Genomic DNA, 16,678 nt, shown 5'->3' with positions numbered 1-16,678 from the left:
AAAGTGAGTCTATTTAAATGAAATCATTAAATAAACAACTGTATAGATAATATGTGGATTTAGGCAAAAATCGTGAAGGTTGTTCTGAAATGACAAGTTTGGAGACCCCTGATCTAGAAGCTTCTGAGAATATTTGGAATAATTGCTTCTGGAGTGAGTAGGACTGCAGCGCATTATTCTGGAGGCTTCCTTTAGGGGATGCTAAACTGAGCACTGCAAGCAAGAGGATGTGCACGGGACCTAGCGGGGCCACAGGAAGTAGCTCAGGAGCAGGTGGTTATACCCGAAGCACTTTTCTGGGAAAGAGATCAAGGTAGTCCTTGCTGGAACTTGGGGTTGGCACACAGTATATACAGGCATACCTTGGAGATATTGTGGGTTTGGTTCCAGACCACTGCAATAAAGTGAATAGTGCAATAAAGTGAGTCACATGAGATTTTTGGTTTCCCAGGACATATAAAAGTTATCTTTAGTAAGTATACAATAACATTATGTCTGAAAAAACTGTACATATATTAAAATACTTATGGCTAAAAAGTGCTATCATCTGAGCCTTCAGCAAGTTGTAAGCCTTTTGCTGGGGGAGGGTCTTGCCTCGATGTCCATGGCTGCTGACTGATCTGGTGGTGGTTGCTAAGGCTGGGGTAGCTGAGGCCATTTCTTAAAATAAGACAACAATGAAGTGTGCCACATCGATGGACTCTTACTTTCATGAAGGATTTCTGTGTAGCCTGCAATGCTGTTTGGTGGCATTTTACCCACAGTAGAACTTTCTAAATTGGAGTCAATCCTCTCAAACCCTGCTGCTGCTTTATCAACTGAATTTATGTAATATGCTAAATCCTTTGTTGTCATTTCAACAGTCTTCACAGCATCTTCACCAGGAGTAGACTCCTTCTCAAGAAACCACTTTCTTTGCTCATCCATAAGAAGCAACGCCTCAACTATTAAAGTTTTATCATGAGACTGCAGCAATTCAGTCACATCTTCAGGCTCCACCTCTAATGCCAGTTCTCTTGCCATTGCCACCACATCTGCAGTGACTCCCTGCACTGAAGACTTGAACCCCTCAAAGTCATCCATGAGGGTTAGAATCAGCTTCTTCTAAACTCCTGGTAGTGTTGGTATTTTGTCCTCTTCCCATGAGTCACAAGTGTTCGTAATAGCATCTAGAATGGTGAATCCTTTCCATAGGTTTTCAATTTATTTTGCCCACAACCAGCAGAGGAATCACTGCCTATGGCAGTTATAACCTAATGGAATATATTTCTTAAATAATGACTTGAAAGTTGAAGTTCCTCCTTGATCCATGGGCTGTAGAATGGATGTCATGTTATCAGGCATGAAAACAACATTAATCTCACTGTACATCTCCATCAGAGCTCTCAGGTGACCAGGTGCATTGTCAGTGAGCAGTAATATTTTGAAAGGAATCTTTTTTTCTGAGCAGTAGTAGGTCTCAGCAGTGGGCTTAAAATATTCATTAAACCATGCTGTAAACAGTTATGCTGTCATCCAGGTTTTGTTATTCCATTTATAGAACACTGGCAGAGTAGATTTTAGCATAATTCTTAAAGGTCCTAGGATTTTCATAATGGTCAGTGAGCATCGGCTTCAACTTAAAGTCACCAGCTGATTAGCCCCTAACAGAGTCAGCCTGTCCCTTGAAGCTTTGAAGCCGGGCACTGACTTCTCTCTAGCCATAAAAGTCCTAGACTGCATCTGCTTCCAATATAACACTGTTTTCTCTACATTGAAAATTTGTCGTTTGGTGTAGCCGCCTTCATTAATGATCTTAGATCTTCTGCATAACTTGCTGCAGCCTCTACATCAGTACTTGCTGCTTCACCTTGTACTTTTATGTGACGGAGATGTCTTCTTTCCTCAATCCTCATGAACCAACATCTGCTAGCTACAAACTTTTCTTCTTCAGCTTCCTCACCTCTCTCAGCCTTCATGGAATTGAAGAGAGTTAGGGCCTTGCTCTGGACTAGGCTTTGGCTTAAAGGCATGTTGTGGCTGGCTTGATCTTCTATCCAGAACACTAGAACTTTCTCTGTATCAGCAGCAAGGCTGATTCACTTTCTTATCATTCATGTGTTTATCGGAGTAGCACTTTTAATCTCCTTCAAGAATTTTTCCTTTGCATTCACAACTTAGCTAACTGGCACAAGACACCTAGCTTTTGGTCTGTCCCAGCTTTCAACATGCCTTCTTTACTAAGCTTAATCATTTCTAGCTTTTGGTTTAAAGCTAGAATTTCTAGCTTTTGGTTAAAAGCTAGAGATATGCAACCCTTCCTCTCAAACACTTGGAGGCCATTGTAGGGTTATTAATTGACCTAATTTTGATATTGTTGTGTCTCAGGGAATAGGGAAGCCTGAGGAGAGTGGGGGGAGATGGAGCAACCCGTTCGTGGAGCAGTCAGAACACCGACAACATTTATCAGTTAGGTTCGCTATGTTATATGGGTGCAGTTCGTGGTACCCTAAAACATCAAAGAACACTAGACACAGATCACCGTAACAAATACAGTAATAATAAAGAAGTTTGAAATACTGCGAGAGTTACCAAAATGTGACCCAGAGACCCAGAATGATCAGATGCTTTTGGAAAGATGGCGCCAACAGACTTGTTCAATGCAGGGTTGCCACGAAACTTCAATTTGTAAAAAACAGTATCTGCAAAGTGCAATGAAGTGCAATAAAATGAGGTATGCTGTCAATTCCTCCAACATGTGACTGCAGCAAGTCATGGGAAATATAAGCTTCAAAATAAAATCTCTGAATTTACTTATTTCAAATTTTCTATGTAATAATCGTAATCGTTACCATTCATTTAACATTCAGTATCCATCAGGTGCTGAGGCAGGCAGCCTCTAAGATGGTTCTCAGTGATCTCCATCTCCTGGTATTCATGTCCTTCCTTGTGTAACCTCCAACCCTTGAGTGTGGTTATGACTAATGACTCCTTTCTAATGAAGAGAATTCTGCAAAAGTGATGGGATGGCGCTTCCCAGGTCAGTTTATCTAAAGACTGTGGCTACCAATCTTGGCAATCTTTCTCACTCTCTCTCTTGAATGGCTTACCCTGGAGAAAACCAGCTGTCACGTTGTGAAGCAGCTCAGTAGAGGGGCCCCTGTGGTGAGGAACCCAAGCCTGTCAATAATCATGTCTGTGAGCTTGCAGGGACTCCTCTCCATCACCAAATGACCCAACCAGTTGAGCCTTTAGATGAGCTCACATCCCTGACCGAGAGCCTGACTGCAACCCCAGGAGAGACCTTGAACCAGAGGTACCCAGCTAAGCTGCTCCTGGACTCATAACCCACACATACTGTGGGATGATAAATGTTTACTGTTTTCAGCTGCTAAGTTTTCGGGTAATTTGTTAACTCATATAAATGCAGTGCTAGTAAGTATTGTTCTTCTGTGAACTTATTTAACCCTCCCAATAGCCTCTGAAATAAATCTTTTTAATCCCTATTCTACAGATGAGAAGAACGAAGTTCAGAGAGATATGGTATCTGGATCATATTACGCCTTCAATATGTTGTTAATAATAACAATAGTTGCTATTACCAGTTCCTATCTAATACTATATAGTCCCTTCTAGAATTCCTTGACAGATCAACATTTCCAGTGATGGATTAGTAATTTTCTCGTGTTATGGATGAGAACCCTGAGTTCTAGACAGGTCCCATAGCTTGCTTATAGCTTTAAGATACATAACAAAGAAACCATAGCCCCAAATCAATTTATATTGAATCAGGCAGATTAAAACCCTTGGAGGCAATAGCCACCAAATATGTAATTACATTAAACTGGGGTTTAAATAAGTCTGAGACTTAGAATAGGTTTCCCCAGTTTCTGTCTTAACATATCTCTGCACCTACTACTTTCCCAAGGGGATGAGAAAGCCTAATTTTCCAGGTTTAGTGGGCCTGGGGGTGTAGGCAGGGTCTAACGTTCAGGTACCATCTTGGAGGGTTGTGGACAGCTTTAAAATTGTTGACAGTGACTGAGCTCAACTTGGAACGTGGCCCACGGTTCCTTGGGAACTTTGGCTAATTAATCAAGAGGCATCTTCCGCTTCCTACAGGAATGCATTGCATTTAACAGAACCCACAGAAGCCCACTCTATCCCCCTCAGGAGCACTCACAGGCTTGTTGATATCCTCCTCCTGGAATCTGCTGGAGTGAAATGATCATTGCAAATGGAATTTCCATTGCAAGTGGGGCAGGCAGACATCCACACTATTACAGGGATCAAGCACTGAAGCCAGCTGCAAATTACTTTCTTTCCTAGGCATCATATTAACGCCAAGATTTCCCTGAGAATAGTTTCATTTTGAAAATTCATTGGGGTTTAATCTCATCATGGCATTATCTGTTCACCTGACAAGAAAGTAAGTGATTTTCCCAATTCATCTAAAGGGCCTCTGGCACTTTTATTAGGATTCACTACCTCTTTAAAAAAATATGTGTACGTGGATTCTTCATGGAATGAAAACCAAATTGAAACCTGTAAACGTCTCTTCTGGGTCCAGTTCAGCCCCAGGCAAAAGTGAAGGAGTGAGATTGCATCATCCTTCCTGCCTCTCTTTCTGCGCTGTTCTTTCCATCTTCCATCTTCCTCCCTGTCTCCATCCTTCTCCCCGTGGTATGTTTTAGGTCTCCAGGTGCCCGCCCCCCCACAACCCACTGCTTTCCTTGTTACAACCGCACATCTAATCCAGTCCTGTTCCCTTTGATAGGAGCACACAACTCAATGCCTACTTCCCATATTCATCAGCCACGGAGATAGTGGAACTTTACTTTCTGCAGTTTGCATCGTGAAAATAGATTTTTTCCTCCTAAATATAAAACTGTGTTATGACTTTAAATACGCTTCTTTAGACTTTATACAGTCCTCTGTCTCCAAACCTTGCTCCCTGCCACTCACAACCTATTCAGGCTGAAAATTACAGTTTTCAAACTTCGCTTATCTTTCTCTCTCTCCTCCATCCCATCAAAACATACTGGTCTCACGTGTCATTTCCTTCAGGTTTTATCCTGTGGCAACAAATGGCACATACGAATTGGAGCTGAAATTTTAAACTCAGAATCATTTCTATTCAATTGGGGTTTTTCAATGGATAAGTTTATCCAAAATATAAGAAACAATTGAGGATCTGTGAGCAAACAGTCTGGTATAATGCAAATAGCACTGGCCCGGCCGGAGAAGAGCATTTTAGACTTGGTCCATCAGAAACTACCAGGGTGGCCCTGGGCAAGTGACTTAGCTCCAGTGGACCTCAGCTTCTCACGTGTAGAATGGGGAGACTGGGCCAAGGATGAGATTCGAGAGAGGCACAACTTGCTACTAGGTACTGCTAGATGTAATATAAATAGACTGGTCAACGATATGTGGGGATGGGGTTGAGGATATTGGGCTGGATGCCTTCTAGGACCCTTGGAATTCCAAGATTTGGGGGTAGGGGTGCGTCTCCTGTGTACCCAAGTCCCACCCGCAATCCCGGCTCCTGTTGGCCTAGAAGCTGCTCCGCACTTGGACATTTGAGCTCTACTTTGGCCTCACCTGACTTTCTGTGTTAATGGAATAAACGGTGTCCTTCTGGTCTAACAGTCTGCAGGCATAGGCGATATTGACTGCCGTCTGCTGCTTATCTCCAGTCAGGACCCAGAGCCGGATCCCAGCCTCCTGCAGAGCAGCGACTGTATCTGGAACTCCTTCCTGCAGCCGGTCTTCGATCCCAGTGGCTCCTGGAGTGATTAGAGACAGCAGAACTCACATTTATGTTGAGAAAGTAGCTGCTTAATTTCCCCAAAGCCCTATCAAGCCAGGCAATGATTATTAACTTATCTCCCGTGTTCTAGGCTGTGCTAAATGCCCAGGATACAGCCGTGAAATAGACAGAGCTGGTCCCCACCCTCTCGGTACTCAAAGGCCTGTTGAGTAAGGATTTATAACTGAGCTATTTGAGGAGAGAAGCCCAGGGTGCCGGGCAAACATATATCAGGAGACCCAAACTTCATTTGGAAGGTCAGGGAAGGCCTTGCTGAGGAAGGGCCACTTAAGCTCAGACCTGGGAGATAAACCCAAAAGGTGGGGAAGGAGGGGGAATTCCAGGCAGAGGGATCAGCATGTGTGAAGGCCCAGAGGTCAGAGTAGAAGATGACACAGAAAGGCAGACAGAGCAGGGAGAGAGAGGAGGCCAGGCAGGGAGGGGTGGAGCTGGATCTTGTAGAGCCTATCAGGCCATGAAGGGATCTGGCATTTTTTGGTAGCAAAGAAAGCTATGAAAGGGAGTTAAGTTGGAGAGTGATGGGATCGGTTATGAATTTTAAGAAGATCATTCTCAAGAATGGATTGGAGGGTGGAGGAAGCAGGATGAGATTCAGGGCTAACAGAGGAGAGCTGGTGTGGCTGGACTGGCATAGCGGCAATAGGAGTGGAAAGATATGGAGAGACTGGAATCTTTGCTCTGCAAGCGCTCACCACAGAATTAACAGAGACTTGGGTTTTTGATAACGTTCTTAGAGGGCATTAAACATGCGGATTCCATCATTTTTTGAATGGTCTCAAGCTTTGAGCCAAACTTGATGATTGTATACCCAAATACCCAATAGCTGCTCAGTGATTAAGCAAAAATAAATCTGCATTTAAATTGAGATTCATTTCAGACCACAGACTAATGGCTACCCATCTCACTCTGGGCAGGAACAGGCGTGCCATTTCTTTTAATAATCCCGAGTGACAATAGCTTGGCAAAGCAGTTACATTAGATGCATATTGAAAAGTTGATTTAATATCGTGGGACTCGGTGTGAATGCATGGCAGCTTTTTAGTGGTGTGACAGTTTCTTCGTGGCAGGATGAAATCTCTTCCCAGCCCTAGTCCTCTCCATCACAAGCCATCTGGAGGGAAGAAAACAAACCTCTCTATCCCGAAATGTGCCTGTTTTATATTTCAGGCCCAAGCGCACAGGTAAACCAACCCATGAAAAGTGATGCTCGACCCTCATGTTTTCCGCCGAGCGTTTGCCTGGAAAGTGAGACTGAAAATGATGTGTGTTACCGGGAGGCAGGGTGAAGGAGAGAGCAGGAAAAACACATTTAGTTGTGTGAAAGAGAAAATGAAACAGGAAGGTGGTGAGAGCCTTTCTCAGCCAGGGAAGCCCATGGGTCCTGACAAGTGTGTTCTCTTTCATGCACTACCGGCTCAGGGGCATTTCTCACCAGCTGAGGCCAGAAGGCTCCTCTGAAACAAAAGAAACCGCAGGGGAGAGGGTGTGAAGGGGGTCAGGTGCCCTAATGGGTGGCCCGGGGTGCCGGATGGAGCTGTCTGGACTAGCTACCGTCTACTTCCTGTTAAAATGGGTTCTCGAGGCCAGCTTTCAAGGGGGCCTTGTGAGGCAGCAGACAAAGGCCCCTGCAGTCCAAACACAGGAAACAGAAAAGCCGAAGGAGGTGGGGAGCAAACCTGTCTCCTCCTGTTTTCCCCCCATCTGACCAAATCTTGCTGGTACCTTTTTTATATAAAGAGGTATTACCGTCTTCCCACAGCGACCCTGGGTCTTCCCCCTTCAACCCTGCCTGGCTGAGCTTGGTGAATTAGCCAGAGGAGGCGCAGAGGCTCAGAGGGGTGTGGGGATGTGTCCCTGGGCACACAGCAAGGTCACCACAGGGCCCAGATGTGGCCTTCATCCCCAGGCCAGCACTGCGTCCCAAGATGAAAGAAGCCTTTTGCCACGTGGCCAGTATGTGCACGCTGTTCAGGCATCGCCTTTCCGGGATCTTATTCCCGAGCTGTGAAGAGATTAGTCTGATAAATAAAGCCTCCCCCTTCTCCCTTGGCAACGCTTTTCCTTCAGCAGAAATCCAACCCTGTCTCTTAGCTGGTGTTTTCCATCTTTCCCCCGAGAGTATCTATCTAACTTCTATACGTCTTTACAGCAGCAGAGTGATTTTTGTAAAACGCAAATCTGTCCCTGCTTTGATCCCCTTCCCCTCTCCAAAGCTTTAGCCTGTGATCTACACGGCCCTTCATAACCTGCATCCTGCTGATCTCCCCCGCACTCTGGGGTCCAGCCGTAGGAGACCTCTGAGTCCTCAGCCAGCCCAGGCTTTCCTGCCTCCAGGCCTTCATTCGGGCCCTTCCCTCTCCTGCAACACCCTCCCCCTTTGACCAGCTCCTTTTCTCTGCTCAGTTCCGGCTGTCCTGCACCCTCCTTGGCTCCGCAGTATGTTGCCACCTTCTCCTTTGTGCTTTCATCCCACCAGGTACATCTTCCAGCCCACCTCTCATCACACTCTGAGGAAATTACTTGTTTAATCAACCAAGTGTCTTTGCTAGACTCTGAGCTCCAGGAGGGCAGGGTCTGTGTGTTTTTTTTTTTTTTAAATTTTTTTTGGAGTATAGTATTTACAGTGTTGTGTTAGTTTCAGGTGAGGGTCTGCGGCTCTTGTTCCCTGTTGTAGCCACGATACCTAGCATGCTACTTGGCACATAGTAGGTGCTCAATAAACATTTGAACGACTGGAGGAGAAGCAACCAGGCTTCATCCGGCAGGGAGTGCAGGAATGCTCCTGGGGCATCCTCAGGAATCTGCGTGTGGAGGCTGGGTTGGATATCGGCACAGCCCATTGGCGCCAAATGCCTGGAAGGGCACCCCAGGGAGGTTCCTAATTGAGACACATTTGAAGCAGTGTCAGAATCAAGGCCAAGAACTCCCTTTCCAGCTTGCAGCATTCCTTTTTAAAAATGTAATGATAACTTATTTTTACCTACCGAGTAAGATGAGTTGGTTCTCCAGGTGCTGTGCCGTCTCCAAGAGAAGCTCATCTCTGTTGTTGAGGGACGCCTCAGCCTCACGCCGGAAACTGGCCCATCTCTGGAAGTCCTCTTCACTTAAGATCTATGCAAAAAGAAGAGGCTTGTTCACAGCTCTGGGTGACTCCCTCCCCCTGCCCATGTGCTGGGCCTCCTACGGGCCAGTTTGAGCTTCACTGTACAATTAGATGGGGCTTTTCCCTCAATTTTTTTTTTTTTTTTTGAGTCTTGAATTGATGAAGGATTGGTTCTTCGTGTTCCATTATCATCAAACTTCTGTTGAGCCCCTGTGATGCTCTGGTCACCGGAGATATACCAGTGATCGAGACAGACAAGAATCCTACAGGCCTGGGCTTATGTGCTGGTGGAGGGTGAGAGACATGATCCAAGTGAATAATTTAAAAGAATGGATCATGTCAAGGAGTTCCATACAGAAAACAAAGAGGGTGATATGACGGCGTACGACAGGGTAGGGGGATAGTTGTGGGAAGAGGGGTTATTTCATTTGGATCGTCAGGTCCCTTAGACAAGGTGACATGTTGGCTGAGATCCAATGACGAGAAGGCTTCTGTCACGGGGAGGGGTAAGTTCAAAGGCCATGAAATAGCAATGGACGTGGCTTTCTTTCTGTCCCTTGAACTTACCAGTTGGCTTAAGGATGGAAAGCCAGGTGGAGAGGACCAGCAATGAGGCTGGAAAGGTGAGAAGCATCCAGATCTTGCATAGCCTGGTAGACCATTCCACTAGCTGCTGGGGGTGCCCAGTGGCTGAAAGAATCCAACTAGAGGGCATATCTGGAGTCCAGAGCACTTTTAGACCCCTCTGTTGGCATTATATCCTCACTGTCTCTTTTTTTTTTTTTTTTTGCGGTACGTGGGCCTCTCACTGTTGTGGCCTCTCCTGTTGCAGAGCACAGGCTCCAGACGCGCAGGCTCAGCGGCCATGGCTCATGGGCCCAGCCGCTCCGCGGCATGTGGGATCTTCCCGGACCGGGGCACGAACCCGTGTCCCCTGCATCGGCAGGCGGACTCTCAACCACTGCGCCACCAGGGAAGCCCCTCTCTGTCTCTTATAGTAATGAATGACTCTTTCCTTCAAGCATCAACTATTCTTTAATTTTCCCTCTGTGCGCGGCACTGTAGGGAAAACCAAGGGGACACAGGTAGGCCTTTTGCTCTCAAGGAAGAAGAGTCTCATCAGAGGAGGCAAAATAGGAATAGATAATGTAAATAAAAACTAGAAGGTGGTAAGGATATAATTACAATTTATAGAATAGTAATGCGGGTCACTGTCCCAGGTGCTGTACCTGTGTTATCTTAGTTGATGTCCCTGACAATTATATGAGGTAGGGAACACTAGCACCTTTTTACAGATAAAAACATCCCCAAACTCAGAGAGGTGAAGAAACTTGCCCAAGGTCACACCACAGATACGTGGTGAGATTGGGACTTGTCTCCTGGTAGGTCTGGCTTTAAAGCGGGTGCTCTTAAACTTTATGGTGCACTAAGCACCTACAAAAGAGATGAAGAGCTCTGGGGATTTATGGAGAAGAAGCCACTTCTAGCCATCTTGAAATGTATGCCCATCATAGCTCCCCTGATTTTAGGTGCCTCATTAGATGCCCCAGCTCTGGGATTCATAGCTCTTTGCCTCCTTTCCTGTAGGGGCAGCAAAGTGAGAGACCTGAAGGGCATAAGGTGGGTAATCTACTTGACTATAGCTGGGACAAGGGCAATGCAATCGGGAATGGTAGGAAACATGACCAACCCCAGAACACAGCAGAATATATCCTTCATCAAAGGGATCAGCTGCTACATGGCTCTAGCTATTTGTAGCTATTCAAGAATGGAGATCCAGTTTTCCAGATCCTCTGCACTTTCAAGAGAAACCAGAAATCTAGATTTGCATGTGATCACATAAAATCTCCCCAATTCCAAATCTAGACAAATAATGCAAATGTTCAAAGGATATTTGAAGGCAAAATTATAACATTAAAAAATTATGAGTTATAGGTCATCAGTTACATAGACAATGGAAAGCAAGGAACCACAAAGCCACACTAATAAGGAACCTTCCCACTCAGATTTTTGTCCCAGCAAAATTGTCAAAGTCATGGGTCTCTGTGGTCAGGATAGCTAATTTTGAAAATATTAAAACAACCAACATTGAGGATCTTCTAAAAAAGAAATAGAAAAGACAGAAGCAGGGTCGAGGCCTTTCAGCCACTAAGCGTGGAACTTGTTCTCACCTTCTTGGCGATGCACAGTGTTCGAAGGCCATCTCTCGCATACAAGTCTAGATGCCTCTGGGTCTGGGCTCGGATTTTCCTCACCTTCTTTTCCACATCCGTGTCAGTCACTGTCAAATAGTCATTATCCCCCATGAGGTCGTGGGCAATTGCTTAGGGATCCCGTTCCTAACACTCAGGCATCTTTAGAGGAGGAATTCCCTCATACCCCCGCCCCCCCGTAAACACGGAACAGCTCTCCCAGGCTGCCCTGGAAGGCGGTAACTCCACGGGTCCTTAAATTGTCTGCTCTCTCTATCTGATCATCCAACGTCTGGCTGAGAGAAGTACTATTTAGGGAAGGTAGGTGGTTCCAGGTATTGTTCCCAAATGCCTGTTTGCAGGAATTCCCTGGCGGTCCAGTGGTTAGGACAATGTGCTTCCACTGCAGGGGGCATGGGTTTGATCCCTGGTCAGGGACCTAAGATCCTGCATGCTGTGAGGCAAAAAAAAAAAAAAAAAAAAAAAAAAAAAAAAGCATGGATAACCTAAACATCTGTTTGCATCAGAACCACCAGGGAACTTAAACCAATAATTCGCAGGTCAGGTTGAAGGCCTGCTGAATCAGGGGACGAGAAGTCTGAGTGTTTCTTGTTACCTAAGGAGTTTTCCATGTGGCTAGTTTAGCCCTGGATGACCAGTTTGCTAAGTCTCAGAGATACTATCCATCACCTTCTCCGTCATCTACTTTAGTCCTTATAGCAAGTTGCTTCCAAGGTGGCTACAGACCTGAATCTCATGACTAAGTCCCTCACCATACTGGGTTTGCTGAGTTAGGCTTAGAAAAAGTATTTTTTGGATTCCTATAAATCTAGTGTGAAAAATATTTCATTGTGTTGCTCAAAGTCCCCCTTTTGAAGTCCTACATAATACGATTCTCTTAGAAGAAATTTATCTTTTTCTTTTGAAATTCCAGTACTTTGATCTATCAGAGAAAAAAGAATTTTTCAGCCTGGGCTGGTGGTTGTGGGGCAGGATTGATGCAATCACCGCTTCCTTTATCTAAGATGTCACAGACATCACTAATCAGTAGCAGCACTTTGTAAATGTGAGCTTGGAAGAAGCTTCTGAATCCTTCTTTACCAGGGCTGGACTGAGATCTTTAGAAGCCCTAAGCGGTAAACAGATTTTGTGCACTTTGTCCATCCCTCCATATGATGCAAAATTAAAAGTACAATTCTTAACGGTATGATAAGTATAAGGAAGTCCAACAAAGCTCTCACTTTCTCCATGATACTATTCTAAGGCTGCTTTTATGCAGTATAAAAATCCCTTCAAAGATTATTTTCTCATTTTTCAGATGCTACTGGTTTCCTGGTACCTTAACGACAGTCTTTGTACCTTATCTTTTTGAGCACTATCTACAATATTTTATTTTCAAAGACATCAGCTCCCGAGATTAAACACCTTTTGCCTTCTACCTGTGTGCCTTTGAGTTTACATTTTTGCTTAGGCTACCAGGAACCTCAGGGTCAAACTGAATGTTCAAACACTGTAAATATATTAAACGCTGAGGTTATTTTTTCCCCCTCTTTTTGAAATCTTTGCTTTGCAAATCTTATAGTAACACTGTCTATGTATTTTTTATCGGAGGCATCGGTAATCCATTTTGGAATCAGGTGAGGAACAGAGAAAGAAACATCTCCAGGGCAGTGTGGAAGGCTGTTGCCCGGGGATAGAATGCCGTGGCACCCTTGACTCGGAAACACTGAATTCACTTGTCTGCCAGAGTCTGGGGATGAAGAGACTTAATTAGCTCCCTTCCCATTCAAAACACTCATCAACCCCCATGATCCTCTTGGCTCTCATCCATAGCTGATAATTCAGGAGGCACAGGGCTGCCTGGGCAATTCTAAAGCTTGGCTAGAATCTACCACCCTGGGAGAATCACAGCCCCATAACTGTCTTCTCCTTGCTAGCAATCAGGAAGCGGCTGCACACTAATTCATGCTGTTCCAAAATTGGACACTGATATGTAGGGACTTTGGAACATTTTTCTGGCTTGGAGCAAGTTTATGAAAATCTGTTTGGGGGAGGCTGGGGAAAGGCACGATAAAGAGGACCACCCGAGGCTTCCCAGAGTGAACCGAGCCTGATGCAGAATTCTGGCAGCATGGGAAGAGCCCTGAACTGGGATTCAGGATACCTCCACATAGGATTTACCACTAGTTAGCTGGGACCACTCTTTTAAGTCACTTCCATCTTTGGGTTCAGTTGGCTTCTCTCCAAAACTAAGAGTTAGGACCACAGCGTGTTCTAGGGTATGTTAATGGGTGTCCTGGTGAAAAAAAAAATTGTGTATGGAGAGTCCATCTTTAAATGAGTTTGGAAAACTAGAAACTGGGATAAATAAAGTTAAAGAAGTTCCTCTATGACAAGACTGCCCAGACAAAGCCTTTAATAAGTTCATAATGAGCTCCGTCATTCTCCAGGTCGTGGAGACGTGGAAAGCAAGCTGCTTTGTGGAGAGCATCTTGAGGGTTTGTGTTCCAGTTGGGACCTGCCGGACTGAGTGACACTATAACCTGAGCCCCTGGTTACCATCCACGCCGCCTGTTAAATAAGCCCTCTCTTCTTGGAACCCGGTGGGGTGGACTCACCACAGGCTGGGTCTTCCAGCAGGTCCATGATAACGCAGTCGGCACCCTTGGTGTAGACGATGATCTCACCGGTCAGCGGGTGCCTCACGACCACGGACATCCTCTTCCTGACAGAGTCAAACTCCAGGGTGCAGAGGACATCGAAGGTGAGGCAGGTGCCCTGGGGCAAGCGCACGGTCACCTGCTTGGGCGTCCGGGACACCAGCGTGAAGCTGTAGGCACGGGCAGCGTGCACCAGGGCAGCCTCATCAGGGCTCTCGGCCTCGTAACAGACTTCGGGGCCGGCCAGGCTGAGGGCCGGGTCCTGCAGCACCTCCTCCAGGGAGGCACCCGGACCCACCCCCAGGATGTCACCCTGCTCCCACGTGCTGCTCCTGTAGCCGCCGTCGGTGGAGTAGCCGCCACTGCTCACAGACGCGTCGTCTCTCTCTTCCGAGTCCGTGGTGGGCATGTTGGCCCCCAAACTCTCCCCCAGGTCCACGTCGGAGGGTGCGGTGGTCGAGAATGACTGGCTGAGGCTCGAAAGCTTCAACTTGCGGAACAGCTGCTGAATCTTCTCCAGGGATGTCACCAGAGCCTTGGTCGAGGGTGGCACTGTGACCTTGTGGTAGAGGAGGGAAGGAGACCATGACTCTCCAGGTTGGGAAAACTGTCAAGCTGTCTTATGCATCTCATTTTGCAATCAGTGAATTAGGTGGGCCTTCAGTGATGGTGGGCAAGTCTTCTCCCCTCTGTGAGCCTCGGTTTACCCACCTATAGCATGAGGGAGTTAGGCCATTGGTTTCCTTCCAGCCCTGACTTCCTAGGGATTGGCGATACTCATTTTCCTCTGTCTTATGACCATCCCACTCTGATCATGGGCAAAGCAAAGGAGACAAAAGCCAGACTCACAGTAGGGGTTCACATGCCCTGCACCCTTGTCATCGCCTTGTCTGCTTTGGTTTTGCATGCAGCGTCTCACTTCATCCTCCCAGCGATGCTAGGGCATCCTATCATTATCCCAATTTCTGGATGAGGCAACTGAGGCATAAAGAGGGTAAATTGGCTGTGATTACCCAGTGTGTAGATAGCAGAGCTGGGTCTCAAGTCTGGGTCTGTCTGACTCCAGGGATTGGGCTCTTGAGCTACCTGCCAGCTAAAGCCTCCCCACTGACGTGCAAATTGAGAACTGGATGCTGTCCTTCCCCAAATGGTACTGCTTTCTCTCTTGAAAATAGGGAGAATTGCTCAGATAATGCTTCCTGCGTTCCCCAAACTCCCTGAAGACTTCTGATTACTTGCTGACTTTTCAGGGTAGTTTAGAATCTGGGTGTAATAATGGGGGCTCTGGTTTGGTGCCTGGATGAACGCTCTTCTTGATTTTTGTGGCCACATGTTGTAACACCCAATTATTCTTATTTTTCACTTACAAGGGAGCTTGGGTGAGAGTATGTGGATAATCGAAGGTAAATCTATCTTCTGTACTGAAAAATAATTCAGAGTATAACGTCCTATGAGTGGCCATCCAGGTGCATTATCTCCAAACTGGCAGAACTTCACACATGGTGTTAATTGTTTTTTTAACCCTCCATTAAAAAGCAGATACCACTATACCGTGATATTATTACAGAATCGTACAGATCGTTCTGCCGTGTGTTCACCATACGTCCTTCCTTAAGTTCCTCAAGCTCTCTGAGCCACGCCACTGTTTCTTCACTTGTTAAATCCAAGGACATACCTCCTAGGACTGTTGGGCTGTGAGGATTAAATGATAGTGCAGGTGACATGTGTGGCATGGAGCCTGGCACACAGCAAGTGCTCAGTAAATATTAACTTTTAACATCTACCCTGCAGACAGACAGACACAAAAATGTGAGATCTATATAGAGAGCTCATATGGAACTTTTAATATTTTATTTAAAAAAGGAGGAGATTGAGGCCCAGAGAGGCTAAGAGCTCTGTTCAAGGTCTCACAGTGATGAAATGGTGACAGTGTGGCTAGGACCCAAGTATCTTGTCCCCCTGTGCAGGGCTTCCGCCCTCGCCCCTCGCCCTCCTCTCATCCATCCCACCTTACCATCAGCGGTCCTTACCCTCTGACGGGGCTCTGCGGTCGTGGAGACCGTGACGGAGTTGCAGATGGTTAAGGCCAGGAAGAAGTCAGCAGTGGAGGAGGTGGTGGAGAAGGAAGGCTTGGCAGGTCTGCTGTCTGACAGGGTTTCCAGCCACAGGGCTGCATCTCGTACCTTGGTCAGGAGGTTTTTATCCGGAGTCACATCTTTTTCCTGGGAGAGAAAGGCCCGGGTCAGAGTCTCCTGAAGGGACTGGGGAGGAAAGCCCCCTCCGGCAGATCCTTTCATGCCTGGAAAAGGCTGATACAGTCCCCCTCACCCCCGCGATCCTGCGTCCAGCACGTCTCCCCGCCTCCCCTGGGCCTGGTCATTGTAGAATGTGATTTGGTTCCTCCCTTTCCCTCAACCCCACATGCCCATCAGTTATAGGCTCTGGTAGTTCTTTCCCCACAGGGTCTCCCCGCCATTTACCCCTCATTCCTGATGTTTCCAGCCAAGCGCAGACCCTCTAGCCCTCCAGCTTGGATTTCTGCATCAGCCTCTAAAGTGAGGTGGCTGCCTTTCACCTCTCTTCTTTCAAACCCTTCATATGTATCACCCATTCATCCTCCTAAAAATACTATTTCCCTCAAGGTCTTCTTGAGCTTGAAAAAATTCCGGGAGATCTTCATTGTAAACACGATCAATTCAGTCTGGCACCTAAATTCTTTCCCATTTGCATTTCCACTCTTGACTCCCACCACTCTGCATTGTGGACCCTCAGCTAGGCCGGGTGGTCTGTCTGCTGCCTCCTGGGGGTATACTCCCCTCCTATGCCTCTGATCACACCCTGTTTGAAGTCCTCTCCTGTCTACCCAAATCCTACCTAGACATCAGTAACCATGAAAACTCCACGGGTCCATGAG

General features: G+C 46.4%; 1 protein-coding gene across 1 annotated transcript in view; it reads right to left on the bottom strand.

Annotated features, from left to right (window-relative positions):
• The window catches only part of ATP10B (ATPase phospholipid transporting 10B (putative)), a 294,439-nt gene that overhangs the window by 32,856 nt on the left and 244,905 nt on the right, over positions 1-16,678 (bottom strand). Inside the window, exons 11-15 of the mRNA XM_027084380.1 lie at positions 15,795-15,986; positions 13,723-14,323; positions 11,084-11,193; positions 8,794-8,920; positions 5,581-5,765 (exon numbers count right to left, since the gene is read on the bottom strand). Coding sequence (XP_026940181.1) covers positions 5,581-5,765; positions 8,794-8,920; positions 11,084-11,193; positions 13,723-14,323; positions 15,795-15,986 — 1,215 coding nt within the window. The remainder of the gene's footprint in view (positions 1-5,580; positions 5,766-8,793; positions 8,921-11,083; positions 11,194-13,722; positions 14,324-15,794; positions 15,987-16,678) is intronic.

The sequence above is a fragment of the Aethalodelphis obliquidens genome, unplaced genomic scaffold (assembly GCF_003676395.1).
Source record: "Aethalodelphis obliquidens isolate GAN/ISIS:26980383/991018 unplaced genomic scaffold, ASM367639v1 scaffold52, whole genome shotgun sequence".
Classification (NCBI taxonomy): Eukaryota; Metazoa; Chordata; class Mammalia; order Artiodactyla; family Delphinidae; genus Aethalodelphis; species Aethalodelphis obliquidens.
The sequence above is the reverse complement of the archived record's forward strand: the minus strand, read 5'-3'. Positions and strand labels throughout refer to the sequence as shown.